The sequence below is a fragment of the Xyrauchen texanus genome, chromosome 23 (assembly GCF_025860055.1).
Source record: "Xyrauchen texanus isolate HMW12.3.18 chromosome 23, RBS_HiC_50CHRs, whole genome shotgun sequence".
NCBI classification, from domain to species: domain Eukaryota; kingdom Metazoa; phylum Chordata; class Actinopteri; order Cypriniformes; family Catostomidae; genus Xyrauchen; species Xyrauchen texanus.
In genome coordinates this window covers 4,994,604-5,018,733 of record NC_068298.1, presented here as the reverse complement: position 1 = coordinate 5,018,733, position 24,130 = coordinate 4,994,604, and the positions used below count along the sequence as shown (strand labels likewise).

Genomic DNA, 24,130 nt, shown 5'->3' with positions numbered 1-24,130 from the left:
AAATTCCCTTTTTTTTAAAGACCATTTATCATCATGTGTTCCTTATAAAATATGAAGAGCTTCTTTCACGTTTTAGTTAATAATAATGAATCAAAACGTTTAATTGCTCCCGTGCTGTGACGAGTTTCAATCCTCCGAGTAGGAAGAAATCAGCTTGAAAGTCATCTTTTTGTATTTACTGCAATAGTGAAGAAGTAGGAAACTAGTCTATTTTGGATATGACTGCATGTTATTGCTGCATGTTAAATCTGGAATGTTTTGGTAAAAATAATTGCCAAGGATGGATCTCAGTCAGTTCTCTACATGAGGATATGAAAGTGTCACTATTTTCAGAGCTCTGGATTAATCTTAGCGGGAGTCTGTGACTGACACTGCCAGCCAGGTGCTTCATTTAAGTCTAATAAAACGAAGACTTCATTACCTTATCAGCGAGTTCAGAGAAGAACATTTCAAATTAAAATGGTTCTGTATTAACAGGCATGGTCAATATTTTAAACATGACTCAGTTACTGTAAATTGCCTGTGAACTTGTGGAGAAAAATGTGTTTCTGTTGCATAGTTTGATCCATTGCTAATATGTGCAGAATTTTCCCACTGAGATTACCACAATTTATAGTCAGCCAAAAGAGTGTACGACATTTTAAACATAACATAAAAAAGCACATGGAAGCCGGAAATGTCTTTAAATCTTAGATATGCCCCTGGAAATATTTGAACTCTTAAATTGTGGGAAAATAACAACTTTTACAGATCTAAAGCAAGGAAAAATTTGATCCACCCACACAAAAGTTTCTGTCTATGGTACTGTTTTGAGAGGCTATCATTTCAAAGTAGCTTCCTCTACACTGTTTACTAACATACACCGATCAGCCACAATGTTATAAGCTGTGTGTGAAAATCCCAGGAGATCAGCAGTTACAGAAATACTCAAACCAGCCCATCTAGCACTCCGACCGGTGCCAAAAACATCCAGTGAGTGGCAGTTCTGTGCATGGAAATGTCTTGTTGATGAGAGAGGTCAACAGAGAATGGCCAGACTGGTTTGAACTGACAACGTCTACAGTAACTCAGATAACCCCTCTGTACAACTGTGGTGAGAAGGATATCATCTCTGAATGCTATTCTGAGATGCGGGTTGGCGCAGATTTGGTGTCATGAAGGGGACCTACACAATATTAGGCAGGTGGTTTTAATGTTGTGGCTGATTGGTGTATGCAGGGGCGGATTATGATTAGCAAAGACCCTGGGGCCAATTTTCTTTTAGGGCCTCTATGGTCCAATTATCTTTTAAAGTTGAGATCTACGTAATCTAGTTTCATTTATTAAAGACTGTTCTGTTATGTACAGTCAAATTAGTTCAAACACACAGCACGGATGTGGTAAAGAAGACGCAAACATGTTTGCTGAACAGCCACTGTTCTTAAAGAGACAGTACCATTTTAACATTTGTTATACATAATGTAAACACCACAAATGATGCATGCAAAGTGCATATATTTACGAGGTCCATAATAAATTATTATCAAACACTTTAAAGGGATAGTTCACCCAAAAAAGAAAATTCTCTTATTATTTACATATTTTTGTATTTATATGCCATCCAAGATGTGAATGACTTTATTTCTTCTAACTGAGCACAAATTAAGATTTTTGGAAGATTATCTCAGTTCTGTGGGTCCATACAATGCAAGTGAATGGTGACCAGAACTTTGAAGCTCCAAAAATCACATAAAGGAAACGTAAAATTAATCCATAAGACTCCAGTGGCTAAATCCTTATCTTCAGAGGCACAAGAATCGATACAATAAGTATGGATGAGAAACAGCTATCTTTTCAATTAATCTGATTGGTTTGGGTGCGTTCCATTCAGAAGTGATCATCCCTACACTCAAAAGGTCTTACCCACCATTGTGAGAGCTTCGAATGGCTGAAAGATGTGGGGCTCAAAAATAGTTTTTATTAATGTACAAGAATACATTATTATTCTTCCATAGAAAAGGCCTGAGAAGGCATCATTTAAGCCTTTTCAAAGTGTTCTGAAATCCCCTAGACAACATAACATTGGCGGAATATTTAAATGAGCTACGAATCTATTTTGGAATGTTAGTAATTTCAAACGTCAGCTGTCAAAATGTACTCAAGTCCTTTAATCTGCTTTAAGATGCTTTCTTTATTTCTTTCTGTAAAACCAGTACAAATTTCTAACTTCAAGCATTTAAAACATTTGAAACTTTCAGACAAAGTTTTGTCTGACCAACATTATAGTTTGTCTCGACAAACTTTACGTAATCTAGTTTAAAATATCAATATTTTCTTTTTTCGCCCAACCACCTAAGCCACATAGTTTTTTTAATAATAGGGCAAACATGACAGCCCTTTTATACAAAGAATAAAGCAAATAAAGCCTATCATATTAAATAATAGTCTGAAAATTTGAAATATCAGTAGCAATATAAACGTTTTTGCTAATTTTACTATGTCAAAATAAGCAAAGAGTTCACATAAAAAGATGAGTGCTTCAAAACATGTTGGTAGCTATTTAGGAAATTAAATTATATTACAAGGTCTTCTACTTCCAGTACAGCATTTACCATGGAGACAGTAGACATCTCATACACATCAAGATGATGATATAGGGCTTTAGATAGTTATGTATCAAATATGATACGTGCAGCATTTTAAGTTTAAAGAGTTGCTCAAAAAATGTAATTAGAAACAGGAAGGCAAAAGGGTCCTATAAGAGGGCTGGGGGCCCTCATAATCACAGGGCTCGGTTGAGGGGGGCTTGTAAGCTCTGGGGCCCACAAATTTAAGCAAATATAAACATTTGTTTTCAAAGTTGATGGGACACCCTTGCAGCCCAGGGCCTATGGGTGTATGTAAAACATATTAAATGTAAACAAATGTAACATTAAGGCATGATCTGGACAGCTGCTTTGCATATATACATATAGAGTGAAAAGAGCTGTTTAAATGAAATTAACTTGACATAACTCGACCATGACTCAGTCTGGTCTTTAAACAACCCGAGAGGGATGTAGACAAGAATTTATTCATCATTCTGAATGTATTGCAAAAAAAAAATAAATACAATAAAATGTATATAATGTATAGTCATTGTTTTACATTAATTTGAATCAAGTTCTCCCATCATGACAGATAATGATTGGGTAAAGTATGGCGTGTTCAAAACAAATGCTGTATAAATAAAGTCAAAGAAGTTTCAAGGCCTACACAAAATCCATACAGAAACTGGTAAGATTTAAAGTTTTCCATTTCTGCACAAATCTTCTGGAATCTGGATAGATGTGAAGATTAACAATTTGATGAAAAACTAAGACTTGATGAAAAATGTATTTACTCAAATACTATATTCATAAGAGAGAAAAAATTCCGCCTTTTTAATAATAAACAAAAATTGTATAATGAATTCATAAAGTATGTTGTTCATACACTGAAACGGAATAGCAAATCTATCTTAAACGAAACTATTTTTCTTCTTTTTGTTTCCGGTGTCTATTACAATTTCAAATTAAAAGTTGCGCTCGTGATATTTTGCCATTTGAAAAAAAAATAAAGCTATTGATATTAATTTAAAAAAAATTATTATGATAATTTAAAGAGATAGTTCACCCAAAAATTAATATTCTGTCATCATTTACTCACCCTCATGCCATCCCAGATGTGTATGGCGTTCTTTCATCTGCAGAACACAAATTAAGATTTTTAGATGAATATCTCAGCTCTGTAGGTCCTTACAATAAAAAGTGAATGGTGGCCAGACCTTTGAATCTTCAAAATCACATAAAGCCAGCATAAAAATAATTCATAAAACTCCAGTGGTTAAATACAAAGCTCTAAAAAGCACATAAAGGCAGCATAAAATTAATCCATCCAAACGTAATCAAGCTTGAAATCATGATCGCCAAGAAGACTGCTGATGTCAAGATTTATAGTAAAAAAATATTTATATTTTGGTCTGTTTTTCACCAAAAATTTGATTGTTTCAGAAGACTTGGATTAAACCACTAGAGTCTTATGGATTGATTTCATGCTGCCTTTTTGTGCTTTTTATAGCTTCAATGTTTTGGTCACCGTTCACTTGCATTGTGAGGACCTACAGATAAATTCTGCATACATAAGAAAATCACTCACATCTATGATGGCATGAGAGTTAGTAAATGATGAAAGAATTTTCAATTTTGTGTGCACTGTCCCTTTAAAAATAATATGACATATTCTGTACTACCATTTGTAATATGGAACTTGCACATTAACGATAATAAGTGTATCATATATTAATACTGTATTTCTCATGGCAGCAGAGGGCGTCGACTTTAAATCAGGACTTTTAGGTTGTGTTCTGTTTGCCCACAATCCCTCACACCGGAAACAGACTCGCTGTGGAAGAGACGCTTGGGAAAATGAACTCCTGAATAGCTGTCAAGATTAACACAGAAAAACGTCTAAAAGACACACACGAAACTGTGACTACATACGCGAATTCATCGACACGTATAATAAGGTAGTATTCTGGGTTTGTTATTATTTCTCCTGTATACGCGCTGTGATCGTCGAATTGGTTTAATGCTGTCCGTCTGCTGTTTTTATCTCATAGCCGTGCTAACGTTAGTTTAGCGTTAGCATGTCTAGTGTTTCTCTATGGGATTTGCAAGCTAACTGAAGCTCGTGCTAAAGCTATCGTTAGCATTCTTGCTTTGCTTCAGTGCACTATTGCGAGAGGTTTGTCGTCGCACTTTGGGAAATACAACGTTAATGTTATATTGCTTGCATTGTTTTAGTGTCGTGGTTCATTCATAAATTATTTTGTATTAATGTGGCGTTTACTTTGTTCATTGTGTGTACTGTCAAAGGCACATTTTAAAGGGTTGTTTTTCGCGAACTCTTTAGGTTTAGCCTTTAGCCTGTTTGGTTCACTGATGCCATTTTGTTTTCATTCTCTGTCACGGATTTGAGCTCATTATATCTCAGCAGAAACGCGAAAGATCACTGATTATCTTCGATGTTACGATGCTGTTTTAGCGATTAAAGGAAATCAGCGATTGTTTTCGTGTTATAAACTGTTTAATATGCAGTCTAGCGGCGTACATATCAATTAATCCTATCGGTCCTTACTAAAAATACTGTGGCAGTACCATGGCACAGAAATGCTTTCAGATGGAAAAACAATGCAATTTTCTTATCATGATAAATATATCGTACTGAATGAGTACCGTATTCAAATCGAATAATCATCATAATAAAGCCAGGTTACCTGCCTATTACACCACCTTAGTTATTGGTATTGGCAAAATTCACAATCAGTCAAACTGTAGTACTATGGCTAAAAACATGTTACCATGCATGTCAAAAGTCATGCCATTAACATGGTACTGCTCTGTCGAACTGTCTGTATGTTTATGCATGCATAAGAGAGTGTTGACTAATATTTTTGACTCTTGTGTACAGTTGGATCTGACATCTTGGCCATAGTGAATCTGAGCAGTGATGGAGGGTCAGGATAATGCAGATCAAGGTGGCAGTGAACAGTCTGAAATACAGCGCTTGAGACAGCTGGATCGTCTGGCCAGAGAGGAGGCCTTCTACCAGTTTGTCAACAATCTGAGTGAGGAGGACTACAGACTCATGAGAGATAACAATCTGCTTGGCACCCCTGGTAAAACCTTTTTATTTATGTATATATACACTGGCGGCCAAAAGTTTGGAATAATGTACACATTTAGTTGTTTCGGAAGGAAATTGGTACTTTAATTCACCAAAGTGGCATTCAACTGATCACAAAGTATAGTCAGGACATTACTGATGTTATAAACAGCACCATCACTATTTGAAAAAAGTCATTTTTGATTAAATCTAGACAGCAGCATCACTCCAACACCTTATCCTTGAGTAATCATGATAAATTGCTAATTTGGTTCTAGAAAATCACTTGCCATTATATCAAACACTGCTGAAAGCTATTTGGTTCGTTAAATGAATCTTAACATTGTCTTTGTTTTTGAGTTGCCACAGTATGCAATATCTTAAGGTCAGTATTAGGTCAAAAATGGCAAAAAAAAAAAAAGTTTTCTCTAGAATCTCGTCAGTCAATCGTAGTTTTGAGGAATGAAGGCTATGCAATGCTTGAAATTGCAAAAAACTGAAGATTTCATACAAAGGTGTCACTACAGTCTTCAAAGACAAAGGACAACTGACTCTAACAAGGACAGAAAGAGATGTTTAAGGCCAGATGTGCAACTAAACAAGAGGATAAGTACATCAGAGTCTCTAGTTTGAGAAATAGACGCCTCACATGTCCTCCGCTGACAGCTTCATTGAATTCTACCCGCTCAACACCAGTTTCATGTACAACAGTAAAGAGAAGACTCAGGAGGTCTTATGGGAAGAATTGCAAAGAAAAAGACACTTTTGTAACAGAAAAACAAAAAGAAAAGGTTCGAGTGGGCAAAGAAACACAGACATTGGACAACAGATCATTGGAAAAGAGTGTTATGGATCTTAAACCCATTGAGCATTTGTGGGATCAGTTAGACTGTAAGATGTGTGAGAAGTGCCGACAAGACAGACACATCTATGGCGAGTGCTACAGGAAGTGTGGGGTGAAAGTTCACCCGAGTATCTGGACAAACTGACAGCTAGAATGCCAAATATCTGCCAAGCTGTCATAGCTGCACGTGGATGATTTTTTGATGAAAAGTCAGTAGTAGTGTAAAAAGTTCTGAATTTTTTTCAAGTTGTAATAGTAATTTTTATTATGTAATAATAATAGTAATACATTATGATCAGTTGAATGTCACTTTGGTGAATAAAAGTACCAATTTCTTTCCACAAGAGCAAAATCTGTACATTATTCCAAACCTTTGGCCGCCAGTGTATATAATAGCATTATGTTGTGAGACTAATGGCAAAAGTGTTCATCACAGGGGTTCTTTCCTGTGTAAATTATATTGAATTTGTGTTTAGCTTGTGAGCAATGAATAATGGAAGAACAACGTTAAAAGAGCACTTCACTTCAGTGTCAAACTATTTTAATTGTCTCACTGTTGTTTTACATTAATAAGCCTAAAAGGACTATATTTGTAGTAGATGTTGAGTTTCAGTGACGTCTTTGCGCTGTACAACTGCTATAAGGCGGCTTATTAGAGCAAAATTATATTCAGACTGGCATGTGATGTTTTGGTTAAATATTCCTTAAAGGATTGTTCCAGGCTTAGTAGAGGGAAAGCTCAGTCTAAAAAGTTTTTGGCATAATGTTGATTGCCACAGAAAAGTCATTTAGAAGCAAAAATCAACGTTACTTACGGGACAGTAAGGCACTTACAGTGGTAGTGAATGGGGCCAGTCCATAAATGTTAAAATACACCCTTGTTCTAAAGTATAGCCACAAGATCTATACAATATCCATTTTAACATGAATGTAGTGATACAGTTGCTTGCTAACCTTATTTGTGTAAAATTATATCCTATATATCAACTTGCTGATAACGCCTGTGAGGGATTTTAGCACAATACTTTCATGAAGAACAGAGATTTTATCAAACAAAAATCATGTTACTATGAATAATGTGTATGTCCTGTGGCTTTTCTTTTAAAAAGCGTGTGTTTTAACAATTATGGACTGGTAAAAAGGCTCAACAATCTGTTGAATGCCGTGAACTACGTGTTGCGCCCCCTTAGTATTTCTAATCCAACAGCTGTGCACCTCTGATTGTGGAGCGAGGATGTGACTTGAAGCTTTCCAGTTGCATTGAAGTGAGTCATTCTGCGTCAGGGATGCGCATAAGCTCTTTTTTGGAGCTTTTCGTGTTTCTTACTTTTCTTACTTTTATTGTTTTGTAGGATAAGTGGTTATAGTTATTTAACCTCTTATTGGTTTTATAATATTGCTGAATATTCGTTAGTTCATGTACATTGGGAATAACAGGTAGATGATAAAATATGATGCATAATATTAAAAGAATATAAAAGAATACCCTGACTATCCTAATTGCAATTAATGCTTTAAATATATTACACTTGCAATAAAAGTATTGTGTAAAGTGTCTTTTTCAGGGATTTTACGACGAGCTTAGTGCAAACAAATTGATGAACCTCGCTGCTGATTTTAATGCCATGAGTATATAATTTTCGGGGGTGTCTGAGCCGCACATCCAAATGCCATTTGATTTGCACCACCAACATGCTGCATTGAGCTGCAAAGACAAAATGCTGTTATCTTATTGGTCAGTCAGTTTTCATCGCAGCCCAAAGAAAAAATCATCAGAACACTCTCCGTAAAACAAAAAACCTTCGGATGGTCTGCAGACGATTTGTCATACAAGATGTGAATTGCGTCCTCAGAATCCGTTGTTAACGTACAAAAGCTCATTCAGAACGACCATTCGCACTGAAAAAACAGACTTGTTGTGAATATGTCTTTGCCCTGTTAAAGGGCTGTGCTTAGCATCCATATATGGAGTGGAGGTGGCGGCGTTGTGGGCTAAAGCACTAAACTGTTAAGCAGAAGGTTGTCGGTTCGATCCCCACAGCCACCACCATTGTGTCCTTGAGTAAGGCACTTAACTCCAGGTTGCTCCGGGGGGATTGTCCCTGTAATAAGTGCACTGTAAGTCGCTTTGGATAAAAGCGTCTGCCAAATGCATAAATGTAAATGTAAATATATCCCTATAAAAACACGTCTGATTGGGTAACTTTGACATAATGCAACCTTATACATGGGTTCCTTAACATTGTTTAGTCAACTAATATCTCAGACAATGCACCGACTGGTCGATTAGTAGTTTTAGATTGGAAGTTTTGCACATCCCTTCCTTTAAACCTGCAAATTCTGCATTACAGGGTGAAACAGTTGTTAATACAGACACAACTGTTCTTCAATAGTTGCTTCTTTCTGAGAAAAAGGAGTTAACTCTAAATAAGCTAAGCTAAATGTATTAGAATATCGAATCGCAATATTTACAGTATCTCAATGCTTTAAAAATCGCAGTACATATAGAAAAAAATACCTTTAAAGTAGCCTTTGTGTTGTGTGCTATAATTTTGAAGCCATTTAACAGCTTTTTGTTTGGTACAGACTGATATTTAGGTAATGAATTTGTGAAAATTGTGCTCTCCATTGAAACTCTCAAATCTTTTTACACTTGTACATATGCAAAAGCCTCTAGTTGAGTCATGCCAAGTTTTTGACATCAATGATGCCAATCATCGTTGGTTGTCACTTGTGTTATAATGGTGCAACAATTTGTTTTAAATTGATTGCAAGAATTAATGATATATAAGAGCTGCATACATCTTCATTTAACTCTCCAGAACATTGTACCATCCATTTGATGATCTTGAAATTGGGCACTATTGCCCTCATTTCAAGGTCTTTTTATAAGCGCACACATTCCGATTTAGTTTGATATTTAATTCTTTAAAGAGGCACAATCCACAAACTTATGACGGCTCCCAATCCATTTCTGTCCCAGGACAGTGGAAAGGAATGCTATTTTGGAGGATCTTTTAACCGTGCACCCTGCCAGGAGATGGCATTGAATGGACATTTCTTGTCCTGGTAAGTCTGGTGGTTTTGAGTACTGTCCTGTTGCTGTTTTACGAGAAGTCTCTCTGGACTGCTACTGTATAAAGAATAGATGATAACTGATTTAGGCCTAGTTTTCTTAAACTTCATAAGTTAAATTGTGCATATCCGACTCAGTCAAAAGAATTCATACTGTTAAGAAAAACATCAGTTATTTAAAACAAATGCATTTGAAACATAGGTGTTGTAAACTGCTATACATTTTGTTCATTGTTTCATTGTAACATTCTACAAATATAAGTTATTTGTCTTAAATATAAAACAAATATCATATTGATGTTGTTTAAACTGTATGATATTCATTTGTATTGTGCTCTGTTTTAAGAAATGCATAAAAATGCAGGAAAATTAAGATGTTCTTTGATAAAGAAGCATTTAAAGTGTATTATTTTATTTTGTTTAATGAGCTTTGGACTACCGGCGTTGTGCTGGAGATATCGATTTTTCGTTTTGATATGCAGCATGATATGGTGCTATAATCCTTCTTGATTACTTTTCCTGATGGTCAACTTCTGTTATTTTCCAAATCTGTGGTGTTGTCAGCCTGCTTAATTGTAAATTGAATATGGACATGCATGGTATGAACTTCAACCAATAAGTCTTAGCATTTTGCTACATAAAAGCTTTCATTATTGTGGGCGGCTGTGGCTCAGGTGGTAGAGCAGGGTTGGTGATTCGATTCCTGGCCCACATGACTCCACATGCCGAAGTGTCCTTGAGCAAGACACTGAACCCCAAGTTGCTCCCAATGGCAGGCTAGCGCCTTGCATGGCAGCTCTGTGGCCATTGGTGTGTGAATGTGTGTGTGAATGGGTGATTTGGGACACGGTGTAAAGCGCTTTGGTAACCTCTAAGGTTAAAAAAAGCGCTATATAAGTGCAGACCATTTTAAATGTGTAGGTTTTTTAAAAGCAGTATTCGATTAATCAGGTTGTTTTCTGTGTTGAGTAAGCTATGTAATTCTTAATAACAAATATTTTATCTTGTTGATTCTTTATTTAAACCCCTGTCCCACTGGAGAAACATGGAACGTGTTGTCTGTAATTGACAACAAAACTCAATGCATTTATAAAAATCAGCTTGACATTACGCAAGTTTGCACACTCCAGCAAAGTCTTTATTACCCTTTCTTTGGCATTTGGTGTAAACAAATTTCTAACCTTTATATTTCTTTGCCTTAATTTCAGGTGAAATTACATTAGAAGAACTGTCAAGTCGTCTTCGGCAAATTAAGGATGGTCCTGAGACGCCCAGCAATGGCACCATTGAGGACAGAAGTGAAGGTCCTAGTGGTAAGCTGACTATTTTTTTCTTGTTTGTATATTGACGATATCATCCAGATGTTGTCTCTGTTATGGAGCTGTTTAACTACCTCCAGGCCAGCCTGGAAGGCTAATTTGCATTGGCATTCCATGGGAATTTCATATGGATTTTTAAGATGCTAGTTTTGAATTGGGATAAAAAAAAAAAGAACCTTGTGCTGTAAGTGATTTTTATTTATTTATTAAATTGCATGCAGAAAATGTCCTTGTTTCCTGGCTGATATTGAAATAGGTGCCATCAGAATACTTTCTGCCTTTCAAAACACCACAGGGTAGCTGAAATATGCTTGTATAAGTGCCGGTATGGTGTCCTGCTCCCGTGAAATGGTTGGTTGGACAAAATGCTCAGGGGGATGCTTCTCCCTCCATCTGCCCCAATACAACAGTCTTCAAGTGTGTCTATGTGTTTGTCTTTGGAGTGCAGGGTTTTGTTAAGAGGGGCGAACCAACGGCTAAGTCTGGTGGAAGTTCCAGAATGGCTAAAATCACCTACAGTACCGTTAACCTTAATGTTCCAATAACAATTGTTCTTGAACTTTTGTGGAAGAAATATTTGGAAATAGAAAAATGCGGTTCTTGTGATTTTACTTCCCTTAGCAGTCTGTTGCCAAATTATGAGATAATTTCAGGTCTCAAAAAGCATATATAACCATTCGGAAATAAACTTAATACACAAACTTTTTACTGGCATAAATGCATAATCCAGTTATTGCTTTCCTATTAAACAAAAAAATTATGACCTATTTCATTTGATTGATTATTTTATAAATTCCACTGATAACAACAAAACTAATGTGTATCTTTAACTACTTACTGTCGTATGAACCAGCTGGGATCCAAAAGTAATGGAAATCAGATGGTTCCGGTAATTTTTGAGAATATATAACCAGTTCTCGATTCCCAAAACCTTTTTAATGAATAACATAAGATCTGTGGTTAAAATTACCTTTAGAGACCTAATTTTGTTAAACATAAATGACTTAAAATAAATTACACACAGTCATACATCAAAAGTAAATTTAGAAGCAACTGTTTTCTTTAAAAAATGGTAGCGGGATGCTAATTAAAAACGACAATGGTGTACTGCCCCTAGTATCTAGTTCGAATCCAGGGCATGCTGAGTGACTCCAGCCAGGTCTCCTAAACAACCAAATTGGCCCAGTTGCTAGGGAGGGTAGGGTCACATGGGGTAACCTCCCTGTGGTCGCTATAATGGTGGGGTACGTGGTGAGTTGTGCGTGGATGCCGTGGAGAATAGCGTGGGCATCCACGTGCTACTTCTCACCGGTAACGTGATAAGCCATGTGATAAGATGTGTGGATTGACTGTCTCAGAGGTGGAGGCAACTGAGGTTCATCCTTCACCAGCCGGATTGAGGCGAGTCACTACACCACCACGAGGAGTTGGAGCGCGTTGGGAATTGGGCATTCCAAATTGGGGAGGAAACGGGAGAAGAAAAAAAATACAATTGTAAAGCTTGTACTCTCACATGCTTGTAGTCATTGTAGTCCTTATTTAGCATTTTGTTAGCAACAATTAAAAAAATCACAATGTATTTTAAATTAACATTTGATGCATGACTGTAATTTGTTGTAGAACAAAACTTGAAAGTGTCATCAAGTAATTTTAACCACACACGTTATCATGCACATAAATACTTCTGTAAATTCCCTACAAAAACCTGAGGGAACCCATGGAAAATATTCTTCTGGGATGGGATTTAGGACTATAACCTGACCAACTCTATTCTGTCCTGTTTCTTTAAACCAGTTTTTTTTTGTTATTCACAGCAACAGAGTCAGATGGCACTGAGGAAAACCCCAGTGGGGAGACCCTTCTGGACTGGCTTAACACAGTACGACAGACAGGTAATACGACAAGAAGTGGGAACCGGGGTAACCAGTCATGGCGGGCTGTAAGCCAAACTAATCCCAACAGCGGAGATTTCCGTTTCAGTTTGGAGATCAATGTCAATCGCAACCTAGCTGAACAGCAAACGCAGACAGAGAGACTGGAAGGTGGCCAGGAACAACCAGATGGCCCAATGTCTGAGCCTGATAGTCTAATGGACACTACCGAGGTGGTTGTGGAACCAGTGGTGAATGAGTTGGCTGTTATAGTAGAGCCAGATCTGCAAGTTCCCAGCACCCAATCTTTAAACCGGGAAGTTAGTGTGCATAATCCCCCGACTTCAGCTCCCCCGACTTTAGTTCCCCCGACTTTAGTTCCCCCGACTTTAGTTCCCCCGACTTTAGCTCCCCCAAATTTAGCTCCCCCATCTTCAGCTCCGCCAACTTTAGCTCCCCCATCTTCAGCTCCGCCAACTTTAGCTCCCCCATCTTTAGCCCCCCCAACTTTAGCCCCTCCAACTTTAGCTCCCCCAACTTTAGCTCCCCCAATCTTAACTCCCAGAACCTCAACTTCCCCAACCTTGCCATCAGTGGAGCAACAACGCAGGGGTCAAGTAAGAGCTCGCAGCAGAAGCCCAGAGCAGCGACGGACGAGGGCTCGCACTACAAGAGGTCGTTCGCCTCTTAACCTTGAAAGATTGGATGGACTTCCTCCTACTCAGCATGGCCTACCTACTCGCAATTCGGAGACCCTTTCTGAGCCCCAGGTGGAGGGCAGCTCAAGGACTCGGCAACTGTTTTTGTCCCGGCAGAGTACTGTAGAAGCTGAACCTCAAGAAAATGTACCTGAAGTCCCAGAGGCACCACAGGAAAGAGAGGCACTTGCTGGAGAAGCAGGAGCTTCAGGTCGACGTCCTCCAACAATAATGCTGGACTTGCAGGTGCGTAGGGTACGTCCCGGAGAGTACCGCCAAAGAGACAGCATTGCGAACCGGACAAGGTCTCGATCACAGACCTCCAATAACACTTTATTATATGAGACTGAGCGTGGGGGCTTCCGCCGAACCTTCTCCCGTTCTGAACGAGCAGGAGTGAGGACATACGTCAGTACCATCCGCATTCCCATTCGCAGGATCTCAGATGCTGGACTTGGGGAAGCCACTTCTATGGCTCTGCAGTCCATGATTCGGCAGATCATGACTGGGTTTGGGGAACTTAGCTACTTTATGGACTCAGACTACTCTGACTCGAGCCGTGAAGACAACCCATCAGCAGACCTTGCGGATGCACTGGGCAATCCTGATGCTTCTACTGAAATGGCTTCTTCTGAAGCAGATTCCTTTGTTCCTGGAGCTGGAAGCTCCGATCAGGAAGGTTTGGAAGCACGGACAGAGGAGAGGGAAGTGGAAGGTGGAGTGCCTGGCTCTGCAACTTCTCGGGAGAACCGAGCCAGACCACGTGCACCCATTAGCCTGGACGAGACTGGATCTCTGCCCTTTCTGCGACTCGCACACTTCTTCTTGCTCAACGAGGATGATGATGACCAGCCCAGAGGCCTCACCAAAGAACAGATTGACAACCTCTCAACGCGAAACTTTGGCGAGAACGATGCGCTCAAAACCTGCAGCGTCTGCATCACGGAGTATGCCGAAGGCAACAAGTTGCGGAAGTTGCCCTGCTCGCATGAGTACCATGTGCACTGTATTGACCGCTGGCTTTCAGAGAACTCAACCTGCCCCATCTGCCGCAGGGCGGTTCTTGTTTCCACCAACCGAGAAAGTGTCGTCTAGCCAAAATTGGTTCTGTGAAACTCCATGTTTCTTGCCTCTCTTTCCTTCCATTTACATTTAGTTCCTAGTTATGTGAGGATATGCAGAATTTTCAGTACATCCTAAATGAATCCATCAAGTTTTACCAGATTTGCTGGAGTTGGCCAAGAACAAGTTTGTTTTCAAACTACAAATGAGTGTATTTTGACATCTTGCTCTGAAATTAATTTTGATGCAAGACAAAACAGACTGCTAGACCATGCTGCAAGCCCTGATCATTCACTTGTAAGATCAACAATGTCATTCAACAAAGTTATATAATGGACTATGTACATGTATGTACAATGTACATACACTTTCATACATTTGAAATGTAGTATTCCATATCAGATTCCAACAAAACAACCTATTAAATAAAACGTAAAAATTTGAAAACACCTGCAAGTTTAAAGAATTGTGACTTGTAAGCAAACGTAAATCACATACATCAAATGCAGTTGAATTGGAAAATAGTGCAGTAGTAAATTAAGCAATTATTTTTGCTTCATACAGTGTTGGTTGTGTTTCAGTATGAAAGCATGATCTGTTTTGTACCAGTTCCCCCATTCTCATAAATTTCCACGTGAAGATAAACGGTATGAAATTTCAAGCAGTAGTTCTGAATGAATGTGTGTCATCCTGTACAGAATTGAATAGGATGTGATATTTTTATGTTCTGTTATGCTGGTTTTTAAACCATATGGTCAGACACTTTCCAAACACAAAAATAGGCTGTAAATATGCTACACAGATGCATCATTTTGTTTTCCCCATCTTTCCAAAATTTGACCATTATATCAGATGGCTGACTCGAACAAGTGTATTTCATATATCTCAAGAAATACGACACACTTGGCTACATATAGGCAATGTTGTGCAATGCTAATAGGGAAAATGTAAAGTTTTGACATTGACGTTGTAGTCTGTAAATATTAACATTCAAAATGAAGACTTAAACTGAAGTTTTTCTAACAGTTCTGTACATGAAAATTAGCAACATTTATCTTTAATGTGGAGGAAATTATTTTTCTCATTATGTAATGGTTGGTTTATATGGGTTCTAAGGTCTTTAGTCCAATGAGAGTAAAGAAATGCAGTGTTATTATTTAGAATCAATATATGAAATATCGGTTTTCATTGTTTGTGTGTTGACTTTGGAGCCCGACCCTAAACATAACACCCCCAACCTTCAATTACATCAGCATTTCATATATTGTATAAGCAAGTGAACTGTTGTCAATGCATATTATTGCAAATCAGTTCTGAGGTCAATAGAATTTATTAATTTTGTCTTAATATTTATAGGTTATATTTTTGAGTCATTTTCTTAGTCATTTTTGACTAGCATACAATGTTTAAAAATGAATAAAATGATTTCCTCACCTGATCTTTGCTTTGTGGCCTCACCAGTGTCTCGTCATGTAAAGTGCTGCTTTGGAATAATAATAATAATAAATAATCACAGCTGTGTTCTCGCAAAATTATGTTTAGCAATACCTCCCGCTCTTGAACAATTCAAGACTATGCTGTGAAAAGTTTAATACACAACACTGGTTCTGCACATTCTTTGCATGCATATAATATATCTATACAGTACTGTGCAAAAGTCTTAGGCACACAAGATGTCTTAAGATGGTTATTTATATTTTCAGCTTTCGTGTCAATAGGAAATTTACATTTATGCATTTTGCAGACGCTTTTATCCAAAGCGACTTACAGTGCCATTATTACAGGGACAATCCCCCCGGAGCAACCTGGAGTTAAGTGCCTTGCTCAAGGACACAATGATGGTGGCTGTGGGGATCGAACCAGCAACCTTATGATTACCAGTTATGTGCTTTAGACCACTACACCACCACCACTCCTATATACAAAGTTTTGATTACACGACACAGATTTAGGTGTTGTTTCAACTTAAAGATTTTAAATGGTCTGCATATAGCTTTTATTGCGCCTTTTTAACCTTGCAGTATTCGAAGTGCTTTACACTGCATCTCGTTCACACATTCACAGCAGAGCTGCCATGCAAGGCACTAGCCTGCCATTGGGAGCAACTTTTGGTTCAGTGTCTTGCCCAAGGACACTTCGGCATGTGGAGTCATGTGGGCCGGGAATCGAACCGCCAACCCGTGCTACCAGCTGAGCCACAGCCGCCCACAATATAATTTGAGTAACAAAATCACTACATAAAAACAATATTTTTTTTGTGTTCAGTAGACTGTTAAATGATATGCTAAGTGCGCAATATATTTGTTGTTAATTGAACTTGAGCACATTAGGCTTTATGTGTTTTATATAGCTTAGTACATTTAACTCAAAAATGAAAACTTGTTGACATAACATTAAAAAATATGTGCAACTAACATGATGTGTTTTTGTGTCAAGTGAGCATAACGTCTTTATGTTGTTTTGACATTTCTGACCATTTTTGTAGACTACACTAAAGTTTTGTCTCATAGATGAGTTGGGATTTACAGTGACAGCCGAAATAGATAGAAGAACAGAGGCAAATTGTCCAAGAAGCTTGGAACATCCTGTCCAGGTGTATCTAGGAGAATTAGTGCTGTTTTGAAGGCAAAGTTGGTTACACCAAATATTGATTTAGCTTTTATGTTTACTGGACTTTGGATGATGTTAATTGATCAATCCAAACTATTTATGGAGACATCCTCACTATGCAACATTCTTCCCAAGTGCCTAAAACGTTTGCACAGTACTGTATGGATGTGTGTGTGCGTGTGTGTGTGTGTGTGTGTATACATATATATATTTTTTTTTTTTTTGTGGCTAGGTCTGGTTAAAAGTTTGTGCTTGAAAGAATAATTGATTTTCCAGAAGTTTTCCAGTTTCGGATTGGATATGTTATCTTGGTGACATTTGCTTCTATCACTCCACTGCTTACTGCACAGATATTGCACACTTTCCACAGTCTGCTTGGCCGAGAGACGGCTACAACTTAATTAGTCTGTTTCTGGCTTCATCAAGCCATAATGTTATTTGTACAGTACAATAAAGATATGTACAGCAACATGACTGGAATGGTTTATAACGTACTCAATACTACCTTGATATATATTTACATTTGGAGTTTACAAACGTTCTTTATGGTGTAAATAATAAATAGGTTTTTACATTTCTGTAATAAGTTATCACAATACAGTAAGCTACAGTATGCTAATTGACATGACATGCAAAAATAAAAATCTTAATTATGGATAATTTACATTGTAAAGTACACGTGTTGTAGTTTTTTTATTAAATTTGTTGATTTAAAGAAAAATTGTGTCGAGACAGCATGATTATTACTATAGCCATTTTGTTGGACTGCAGACATTTTATTAAGACGTCTTATGGTAAAAAAAGATTTACTAACAGTGACGCAAACTACTCACCTTTTCTGAAGCTAATTTGTCAGAATTGTTTGGTAACATTGTCTACATTTCATTCATTCTTTGCTTCCAATTTTAATTTTAGACTTGAACCATCAATCTGTTCTTTTAATTAGATTATTTCATATCATATGGACTTGCTCAGTTCTATGACTTTATAAACTAAGGACGATTAGTTGTAGTTGTGTAGTGTACATTGTAGTGTTAGCTGTAGATTCCAATTGGAAAATGACTAGTTTTCCTCAAGGGGGTGCTGCGCGGCTCTGAAAGTCGAATCCTCCATTGAACGTCATTCAAATCTTAGGACGTTTTTTATTTATAATTATTATAATTTTTTCTTAATGCAAATATGTGTTCAACAAATACAGATTTAACCGTTTAAACATATTAATTCTATATATTGGTACATAATTACAAATTAAAAACCGTTGCGATTTTTATTAAATAATAATAATAAAAAATTATTCTAAAGAATTCACAAACGACTCCTGTTGGTCCGTGCTAAACACCGCGGAGAAAAGTAACACAGACCATGTGACAGCGCAGTAAACGCGGCGCTTTAGTAGTGCAGCGATTTGAACAATTATGTACATATTAATAACAAAAAAAAAGGATATTTTATGTCCAGTGAATGCAGAATGCACACTGATAAATCGAAACAGAAAGGTTTTATTAGACTTCTCGTAGCTAGCCAAATATAGACAACTTCCGGGTGTAAGCCCCGCCTATTTGGGGATACACGATGTATTGTATCTAAATATTTTTTTTACCAAGTTACTCATGACGTATGTACCCGGGTGATCACAGCACCTTACGGTAAAGTGATCTACGCGCATTATTCTCAAGTTAGTCTTGCTTTTATGATTCTGTTAGTCCAGAGAAGTTATAACAAGTGATATAAGCGGTTATATTTGTCTTCCAGCGTAATTATGGCTCTACGCGTATGCAGCACTTTTCTGCGTTCTTCCTCGACCTACTGCAAGGTAATAACCTTTATATGTCTTGAGTTTGATAGTACTCCTTAGTTAGTCTCTAATCTGTCATTGTGGCTGTTTCGCGTGTTACGAATTGTGGCAAGAATGTCAGAAAACAAATCCAGTGTATGTCAACAATTGTACACAGATTTAAAAGACCAGTGTGTTAATATAATGGTGTAGCAAATTTCGAGAACCCCACAAAAAGTATAAAATCGCAAATGTTTCCTGGTAGCGAATTCACGTGTCCTACTATGATGAGGCTGGCTCATGAATATTAACTACGTAACCTGACTGTCGGCCAGTAGGGTTAATTGATTGGCTTAACGGCTGACGTTGTTGGCTAGACAGCTGACCAATTAACAATCCTATTATGTGGAGGGGAATACGATTTAGACCACATGGCAGGAGGCTCCTGGAAAGTTACTAATCAAGCTTAAAGGAATATTGCGGGTTCAGTACAAGTTAAGATCAATTTGCAATATTTGTGGGATAATATTGATTACCACAAAAAAATTATTTTGACTCAGCCCTAATTTTCTTAAAAATAAAATAAATAAAAAAGCAATATCGAGGTTACAGTGAGGCACAATGGAAGTGAATGAGGCAAATGTTTGGAGGGTTTAAATGAAGACATATAAGCTGCTAATTTTATAAAAGCACTTACATTCTTTTGTTAAAACTCGTGTATTATTTGAGCTTTACATTTTTTTTAATTGTTATTTGTTCAGTCATTTTAGGGTTTGTTGACATTACATTGTCATGGCAACGAAGTTATACAATTGTCTATAACTTTATAAATAAAGGTAATAAGTGATTTTATCACACTAAAATCATATTTACACGCATATCGTTTATGTTTTGTGGCTATAATTCTGAAACAGTGAGTATTTTAACTTTCCAAAATTGGACCCCCATTCACTTTTGCTTTTTTTTTTTTTTTTTAGAAAAGGAGGGACAAGTCAAAATTAGTCTGTGTGGAAATAAATTTTATGCCACAAATTCTGTCGACTGAGCTGAACTTGTATTGAACCCAGAATATCCCTTTAAGATGTGCTGTTAATATGCATTAGTTAAGCCTTCACCATAGTATGACTGCAGTTTTGTTATTTGTTGTTTTATTATGAACCATAATAGTTAGGTTTAAGGATACTTGCCATATACTAATTATGATTATTATATAATGTATTATTATGTTTTATTATGAATATAAAGATATGATTAATTACTTTGGGATGAAATATGACCTGAACAAGTAAAAAATCCATATTTTCAGTTTCCATCAGTTCTTAATGGACTCACATCAGTGCGGTTCAGAAGTTCCTGTCCAGTTCACATCAGTCGTTTGGACCACCTTGTGCTCACGGTTCGGGACCTAAACAAAACTACTAACTTTTACACCACAGTTTTGGGGATGGAGGTCGTCACTTTTAAGGTAAAATGCCAAGCCCATGTAAATATACACCCCACAAACAATACCACTTGGTGGCAGCAATGTATAAGTATTCTCATCTTGTCAAGTCTATCCTTGGCATTATCCTTTAACATTATTAATTATTTTTAACAGCACAACACATACTATTCTATTAACATTGGTTTAAGATAGGAACTGGGATGTTCAGTTAAGTGCATAACTGTGCATTTTAGGGTGATCGTAAAGCTTTGAGTTTTGGAGAGCAAAAGTTGAACCTGCATCAGGTTGGGAAAGAGTTTGAACCTAAAGCCAAAATCCCAACACCTGGATCTGCTGATCTGTGCCTCATCACCAAAACCCCCTTGGCAACTGTTGCTACCCACCTCAAGGTAGAGTATATTGCATTTGGGAGCATGAAACACTATATATAGGCTATAGATTTAATTCTTTGATCTTGTATTTTTAGGCATGTGGAGTGACAATAGAGGAGGGTCCAGTTAACAGAACCGGCGCAGTGGGTCCGATCACCTCCCTGTATTTTCGGGACCCTGATGACAATTTAATCGAAGTCTCCAACTACATACAATAGACGGAAGGGGAAGCAGTTTCATTACTTTAAGATGAATGCGACTCTGTACACAAAAAGTTATTTTGAATGTAAAAAGATGCAGCACTTCCAACAAGCCGTAAATAGCCCTTAACTGGTTGTATCGGGTTTACTGATGTTCCTTATTCTCATTATTTCCTGGTGTGCCTCCCTCAAACAATTTCATTCCAAGCACACTTAGACCCAAGTCTATACATGATATAAAGTAATCTTGCTGTGATGTTAAATTCAACTTAAAGCCATTGAGGTCTGGAAAGTAGTTCTGTCCATATTTGCTTAAAAAGCACCTTAATCCAAAGAAAATGCCTTATATTGTAATTCCAGTGAAATAATTGAGTAAACGATTCATACAATTTTAGAACACTATATAATGTCTGAAAATTATTTTGTTCGCTTTTTTATTCATCAAGTGACATTGTGAACTTGTGATTTATTCATATGCTGTCTTTAAATGTATATCTCATCTAGTGGTTTTGATATTGATGTAGAAATGGGTAGAATGTCATTTTGAATTTGTGTTATAATGGGCACACAGTATTTATGTTTCTCAGTATCTTAAAAACTTCTTGAGCTAAAGGCTGATGCTTAAATGCTTGAATCAGTTCAAATTTTGATTTCAAGAACTGATTTGAACCTGTACCCTTATTGCTCCCAAGTCCAAGCAGCTGACTAAACTGAAAGCATCAAGTAGCATCAAAATGAAAGCATTTTCAAATGTGTGCTCAATATGTTCAAATTGAAAGTGGTCACTGGATTATGCAGTCATAGTCATGGTATCTGTTTTGTGTATTTCTGGGACTGAGCAATTGTGTATTTTCAAGGATCAACAAGAGGATAGATCCTGTTAAGTATGTTCAGGAAACATGACAGGCAATACCACCAACCTGATTGTCTGCCATTGTGTGTCATGTTATTGCATTCTGTTTCCTGGAGACACACCTTGTCTAGTAATGCACTTAGAGCTGCAGTGTCAGCAATGGCTATCTATCCAGGAGAATACTATGGTCTTAAAGCTAAAAATGTATTACACTGATCATATAAAAATTACCAGAGCAAGTTTACATGCACATTAGGCAAGCCGGTAAGAATGCCAGTAAAACTGTTTAACTGCAACACATATTGAGGTAATAGGCTAAATTTTACCTGTGCTGAACGGTTTATACTTAATTTATTTATCTTAATCTCATAATCTTTTAAGGTAATGGTTGTCAACCAGGGGCCAGGGCCCTCTGGGGGGCCTCAGCAATCTTCACGAGGGGGCCGTGAGATGACTCATAAAATAAAAAACCATATAAAAAAGTGGTATAAAAATAAGTTATACTAAAATAATCAAACTTTGTTCAATTGCCAAAAACAGATGCAGGCCTACTCCACAGAAACTGATAGATATTGAACCTTTATAGTCCTGAAATGAATCATGATAAAGTGTTTTAATCGACTGATATTCCAACATTTGAGGCTACCTATGGCTCTAAAAGGCTAATTCTCTTCCAGGTTTTTGGACTACAATTTGAACAGCTTTATATTGTCTTTAAAATGGGGGCAAATATGTATTAAAGGTTGAGAACCACTGGTAGGCTTTAAGGCTTTTCAATGACCACACATGTCAACTTATAGCCTTAGCATAGGCTAATCTGTGGAATGCTCCAATCGGAATTATCAAACTTCCCACTTCTGAAGTAGTAATTAAGAGCACGTCATGTTCAAGTGTTTTGTTGGAAAGATGGAAGAAGCCAGGTTCATTCATGTACAATGTTTGAGCATATAAATGTTATTTTGACCAGTAATACATGCTAGCTAGCCAACTAGCTTATGATAATGGAATTGGTCAAATACATGCCATTTTCCTGCGTACAAATGCACAAAAAGCATCAAATAGTTACTGATATACATAAATGTATGTGACTTAAAAGGCAAGCAATGGTATCAGCGTTTAGAAAAATTTATATCATTAATTTTTGGCACTCTCGTCCGCCATGTTGAATGTTTACGTGAGATCAAGAATCTTAGTTTCACGGGCAACTTCCATGTAGGAAACTCTTACGATAATTCCGAAAGCACTTGAAGGCAAGATAGCACTGATTTTTCAAATTAAAAATTATCTTTCTCTCTTTCACCCTCTCCTGCTGGTTTTTGGGACATGTATCCAATTCGCTAATGCGCTAATTTGATGTGGGTTGATTGACTGGGCGATTTAGTGAGCACAGGTGTTGCAGGTCACTAGTAGGCTTTTAAATCCCCAGTTTTTGGTTTTCGAGATAAAGGAGTGTTGGAAGTGATAAGCGTTTGAGTAAAATCTTGATATGGGACACATTGTGTGTTTAAGGAATGAGTGGGACTATTAAGAGATTGGGAAAGTGGGGAAGGATATAAAGACAAAGAGGAAGAAGCTTCCCTTTGTTCTTTCTTTTTTCTTTCAGTTTTGTTTGTTTTTAAGATATTCTTTCTTTGTGTTTTGGGGGGCTTTTGCGTGGTTTATTAATTTGTTTGGGAAGTCTGTGGACCAGGGCTTGAAGAAGCAGTATCTAGTAAAAATGTTTAGTAGCCTAGGTCAATGCTTCTGGTGTCTTAAAGCATTTTCCATTTGTGGAGACTTCTGAAATGTTAAATTAGACTCAAGACACCCCTTCCATCCTATATCCTACCCCATGCAACCTTGACATTAACTGACACAAAGAATACAAACATTTATGTTATGGCACACTGCATTGCAATTTCAATGAAGATTTTTATGTCAAATTATATTATTTTGCATCGTTCACAGGTGTCCACATTTTGTAGAAGCCACAACTGTGTTTGTTAGGAAGTCAAAGGCTTTGGCAGATCATAGAACAGTAATGTAAAATAATTTGGCTGGTCTTGTAGGTCCTGTGACCAATTTTGGGGCCTGTGAGCCTCCATTATTTTAAATGTTCACCAACATGTTCTACATTTGGTCAAACCACATCATTGTTTTAACGTCAGACCATGCTGTGTAAAATTGACCAATTGGATTAATCATATTCAAAGATGTACACCAGCGATAAGTTAATGAAGTTCACATTCTTTTCCACCATACTGCTTCTTGCAACTACAGTGTATTTTTACTTCATATAAAAATTGTAAACATCTTTTTGTCAGAAATGTTAAATACGTTGAGTCTTTTTGCTTTGGAAAATTTGA

General features: G+C 37.2%; 2 protein-coding genes across 3 annotated transcripts; both read left to right on the top strand.

Moving 5' to 3' along the window:
- The first annotated feature begins 4,392 nt into the window (after window positions 1-4,392).
- On the top strand, window positions 4,393-17,768 carry LOC127663031 (E3 ubiquitin-protein ligase RNF12-B-like). The gene is made up of 4 exons (XM_052154424.1): window positions 4,393-4,525; window positions 5,470-5,677; window positions 10,792-10,896; window positions 12,717-17,768. The coding sequence occupies exons 2-4, from the start codon at window positions 5,509-5,511 to the stop codon at window positions 14,564-14,566; spliced, it is 2,124 nt and encodes a 707-aa protein (XP_052010384.1). The 5' UTR covers window positions 4,393-4,525; window positions 5,470-5,508; the 3' UTR covers window positions 14,567-17,768.
- A 979-nt stretch (window positions 17,769-18,747) lies between these two features.
- glod5 (glyoxalase domain containing 5) lies at window positions 18,748-22,153 on the top strand. 2 transcript variants are annotated; one of them, XM_052154454.1, is made up of 5 exons: window positions 18,748-18,818; window positions 18,896-18,956; window positions 20,224-20,382; window positions 20,595-20,750; window positions 20,828-22,153. In XM_052154454.1, exons 2-5 carry the CDS (start codon window positions 18,903-18,905, stop codon window positions 20,948-20,950), a joined length of 492 nt encoding a protein of 163 aa, XP_052010414.1. In that variant the 5' UTR covers window positions 18,748-18,818; window positions 18,896-18,902; the 3' UTR covers window positions 20,951-22,153. The 2 variants fall into 2 exon arrangements, with proteins under 2 accessions (XP_052010414.1, XP_052010413.1); XM_052154453.1 differs by having other exon boundaries at window positions 18,759-18,789.
- The last annotated feature ends 1,977 nt before the right edge of the window (window positions 22,154-24,130 follow it).

Coding starts and splice junctions, on each gene's coding strand:
- glod5 (XM_052154453.1), top strand. CDS start 18,761: ATGTACCCGGGTGATCACAGCACCTTACG. Junction 20,383..20,594: donor TGGAGGTCGTCACTTTTAAG/GTAAAATGCCAA, acceptor TGTGCATTTTAG/GGTGATCGTAAAGCTTTGAG. Junction 20,751..20,827: donor CTGTTGCTACCCACCTCAAG/GTAGAGTATATT, acceptor TTGTATTTTTAG/GCATGTGGAGTGACAATAGA.
- LOC127663031 (XM_052154424.1), top strand. CDS start 5,509: ATGGAGGGTCAGGATAATGCAGATCAAGGTGGCAGTGAACAGTCTGAA. Junction 5,678..10,791: donor CAATCTGCTTGGCACCCCTG/GTAAAACCTTTT, acceptor CCTTAATTTCAG/GTGAAATTACATTAGAAGAA. Junction 10,897..12,716: donor CAGAAGTGAAGGTCCTAGTG/GTAAGCTGACTA, acceptor TGTTATTCACAG/CAACAGAGTCAGATGGCACT.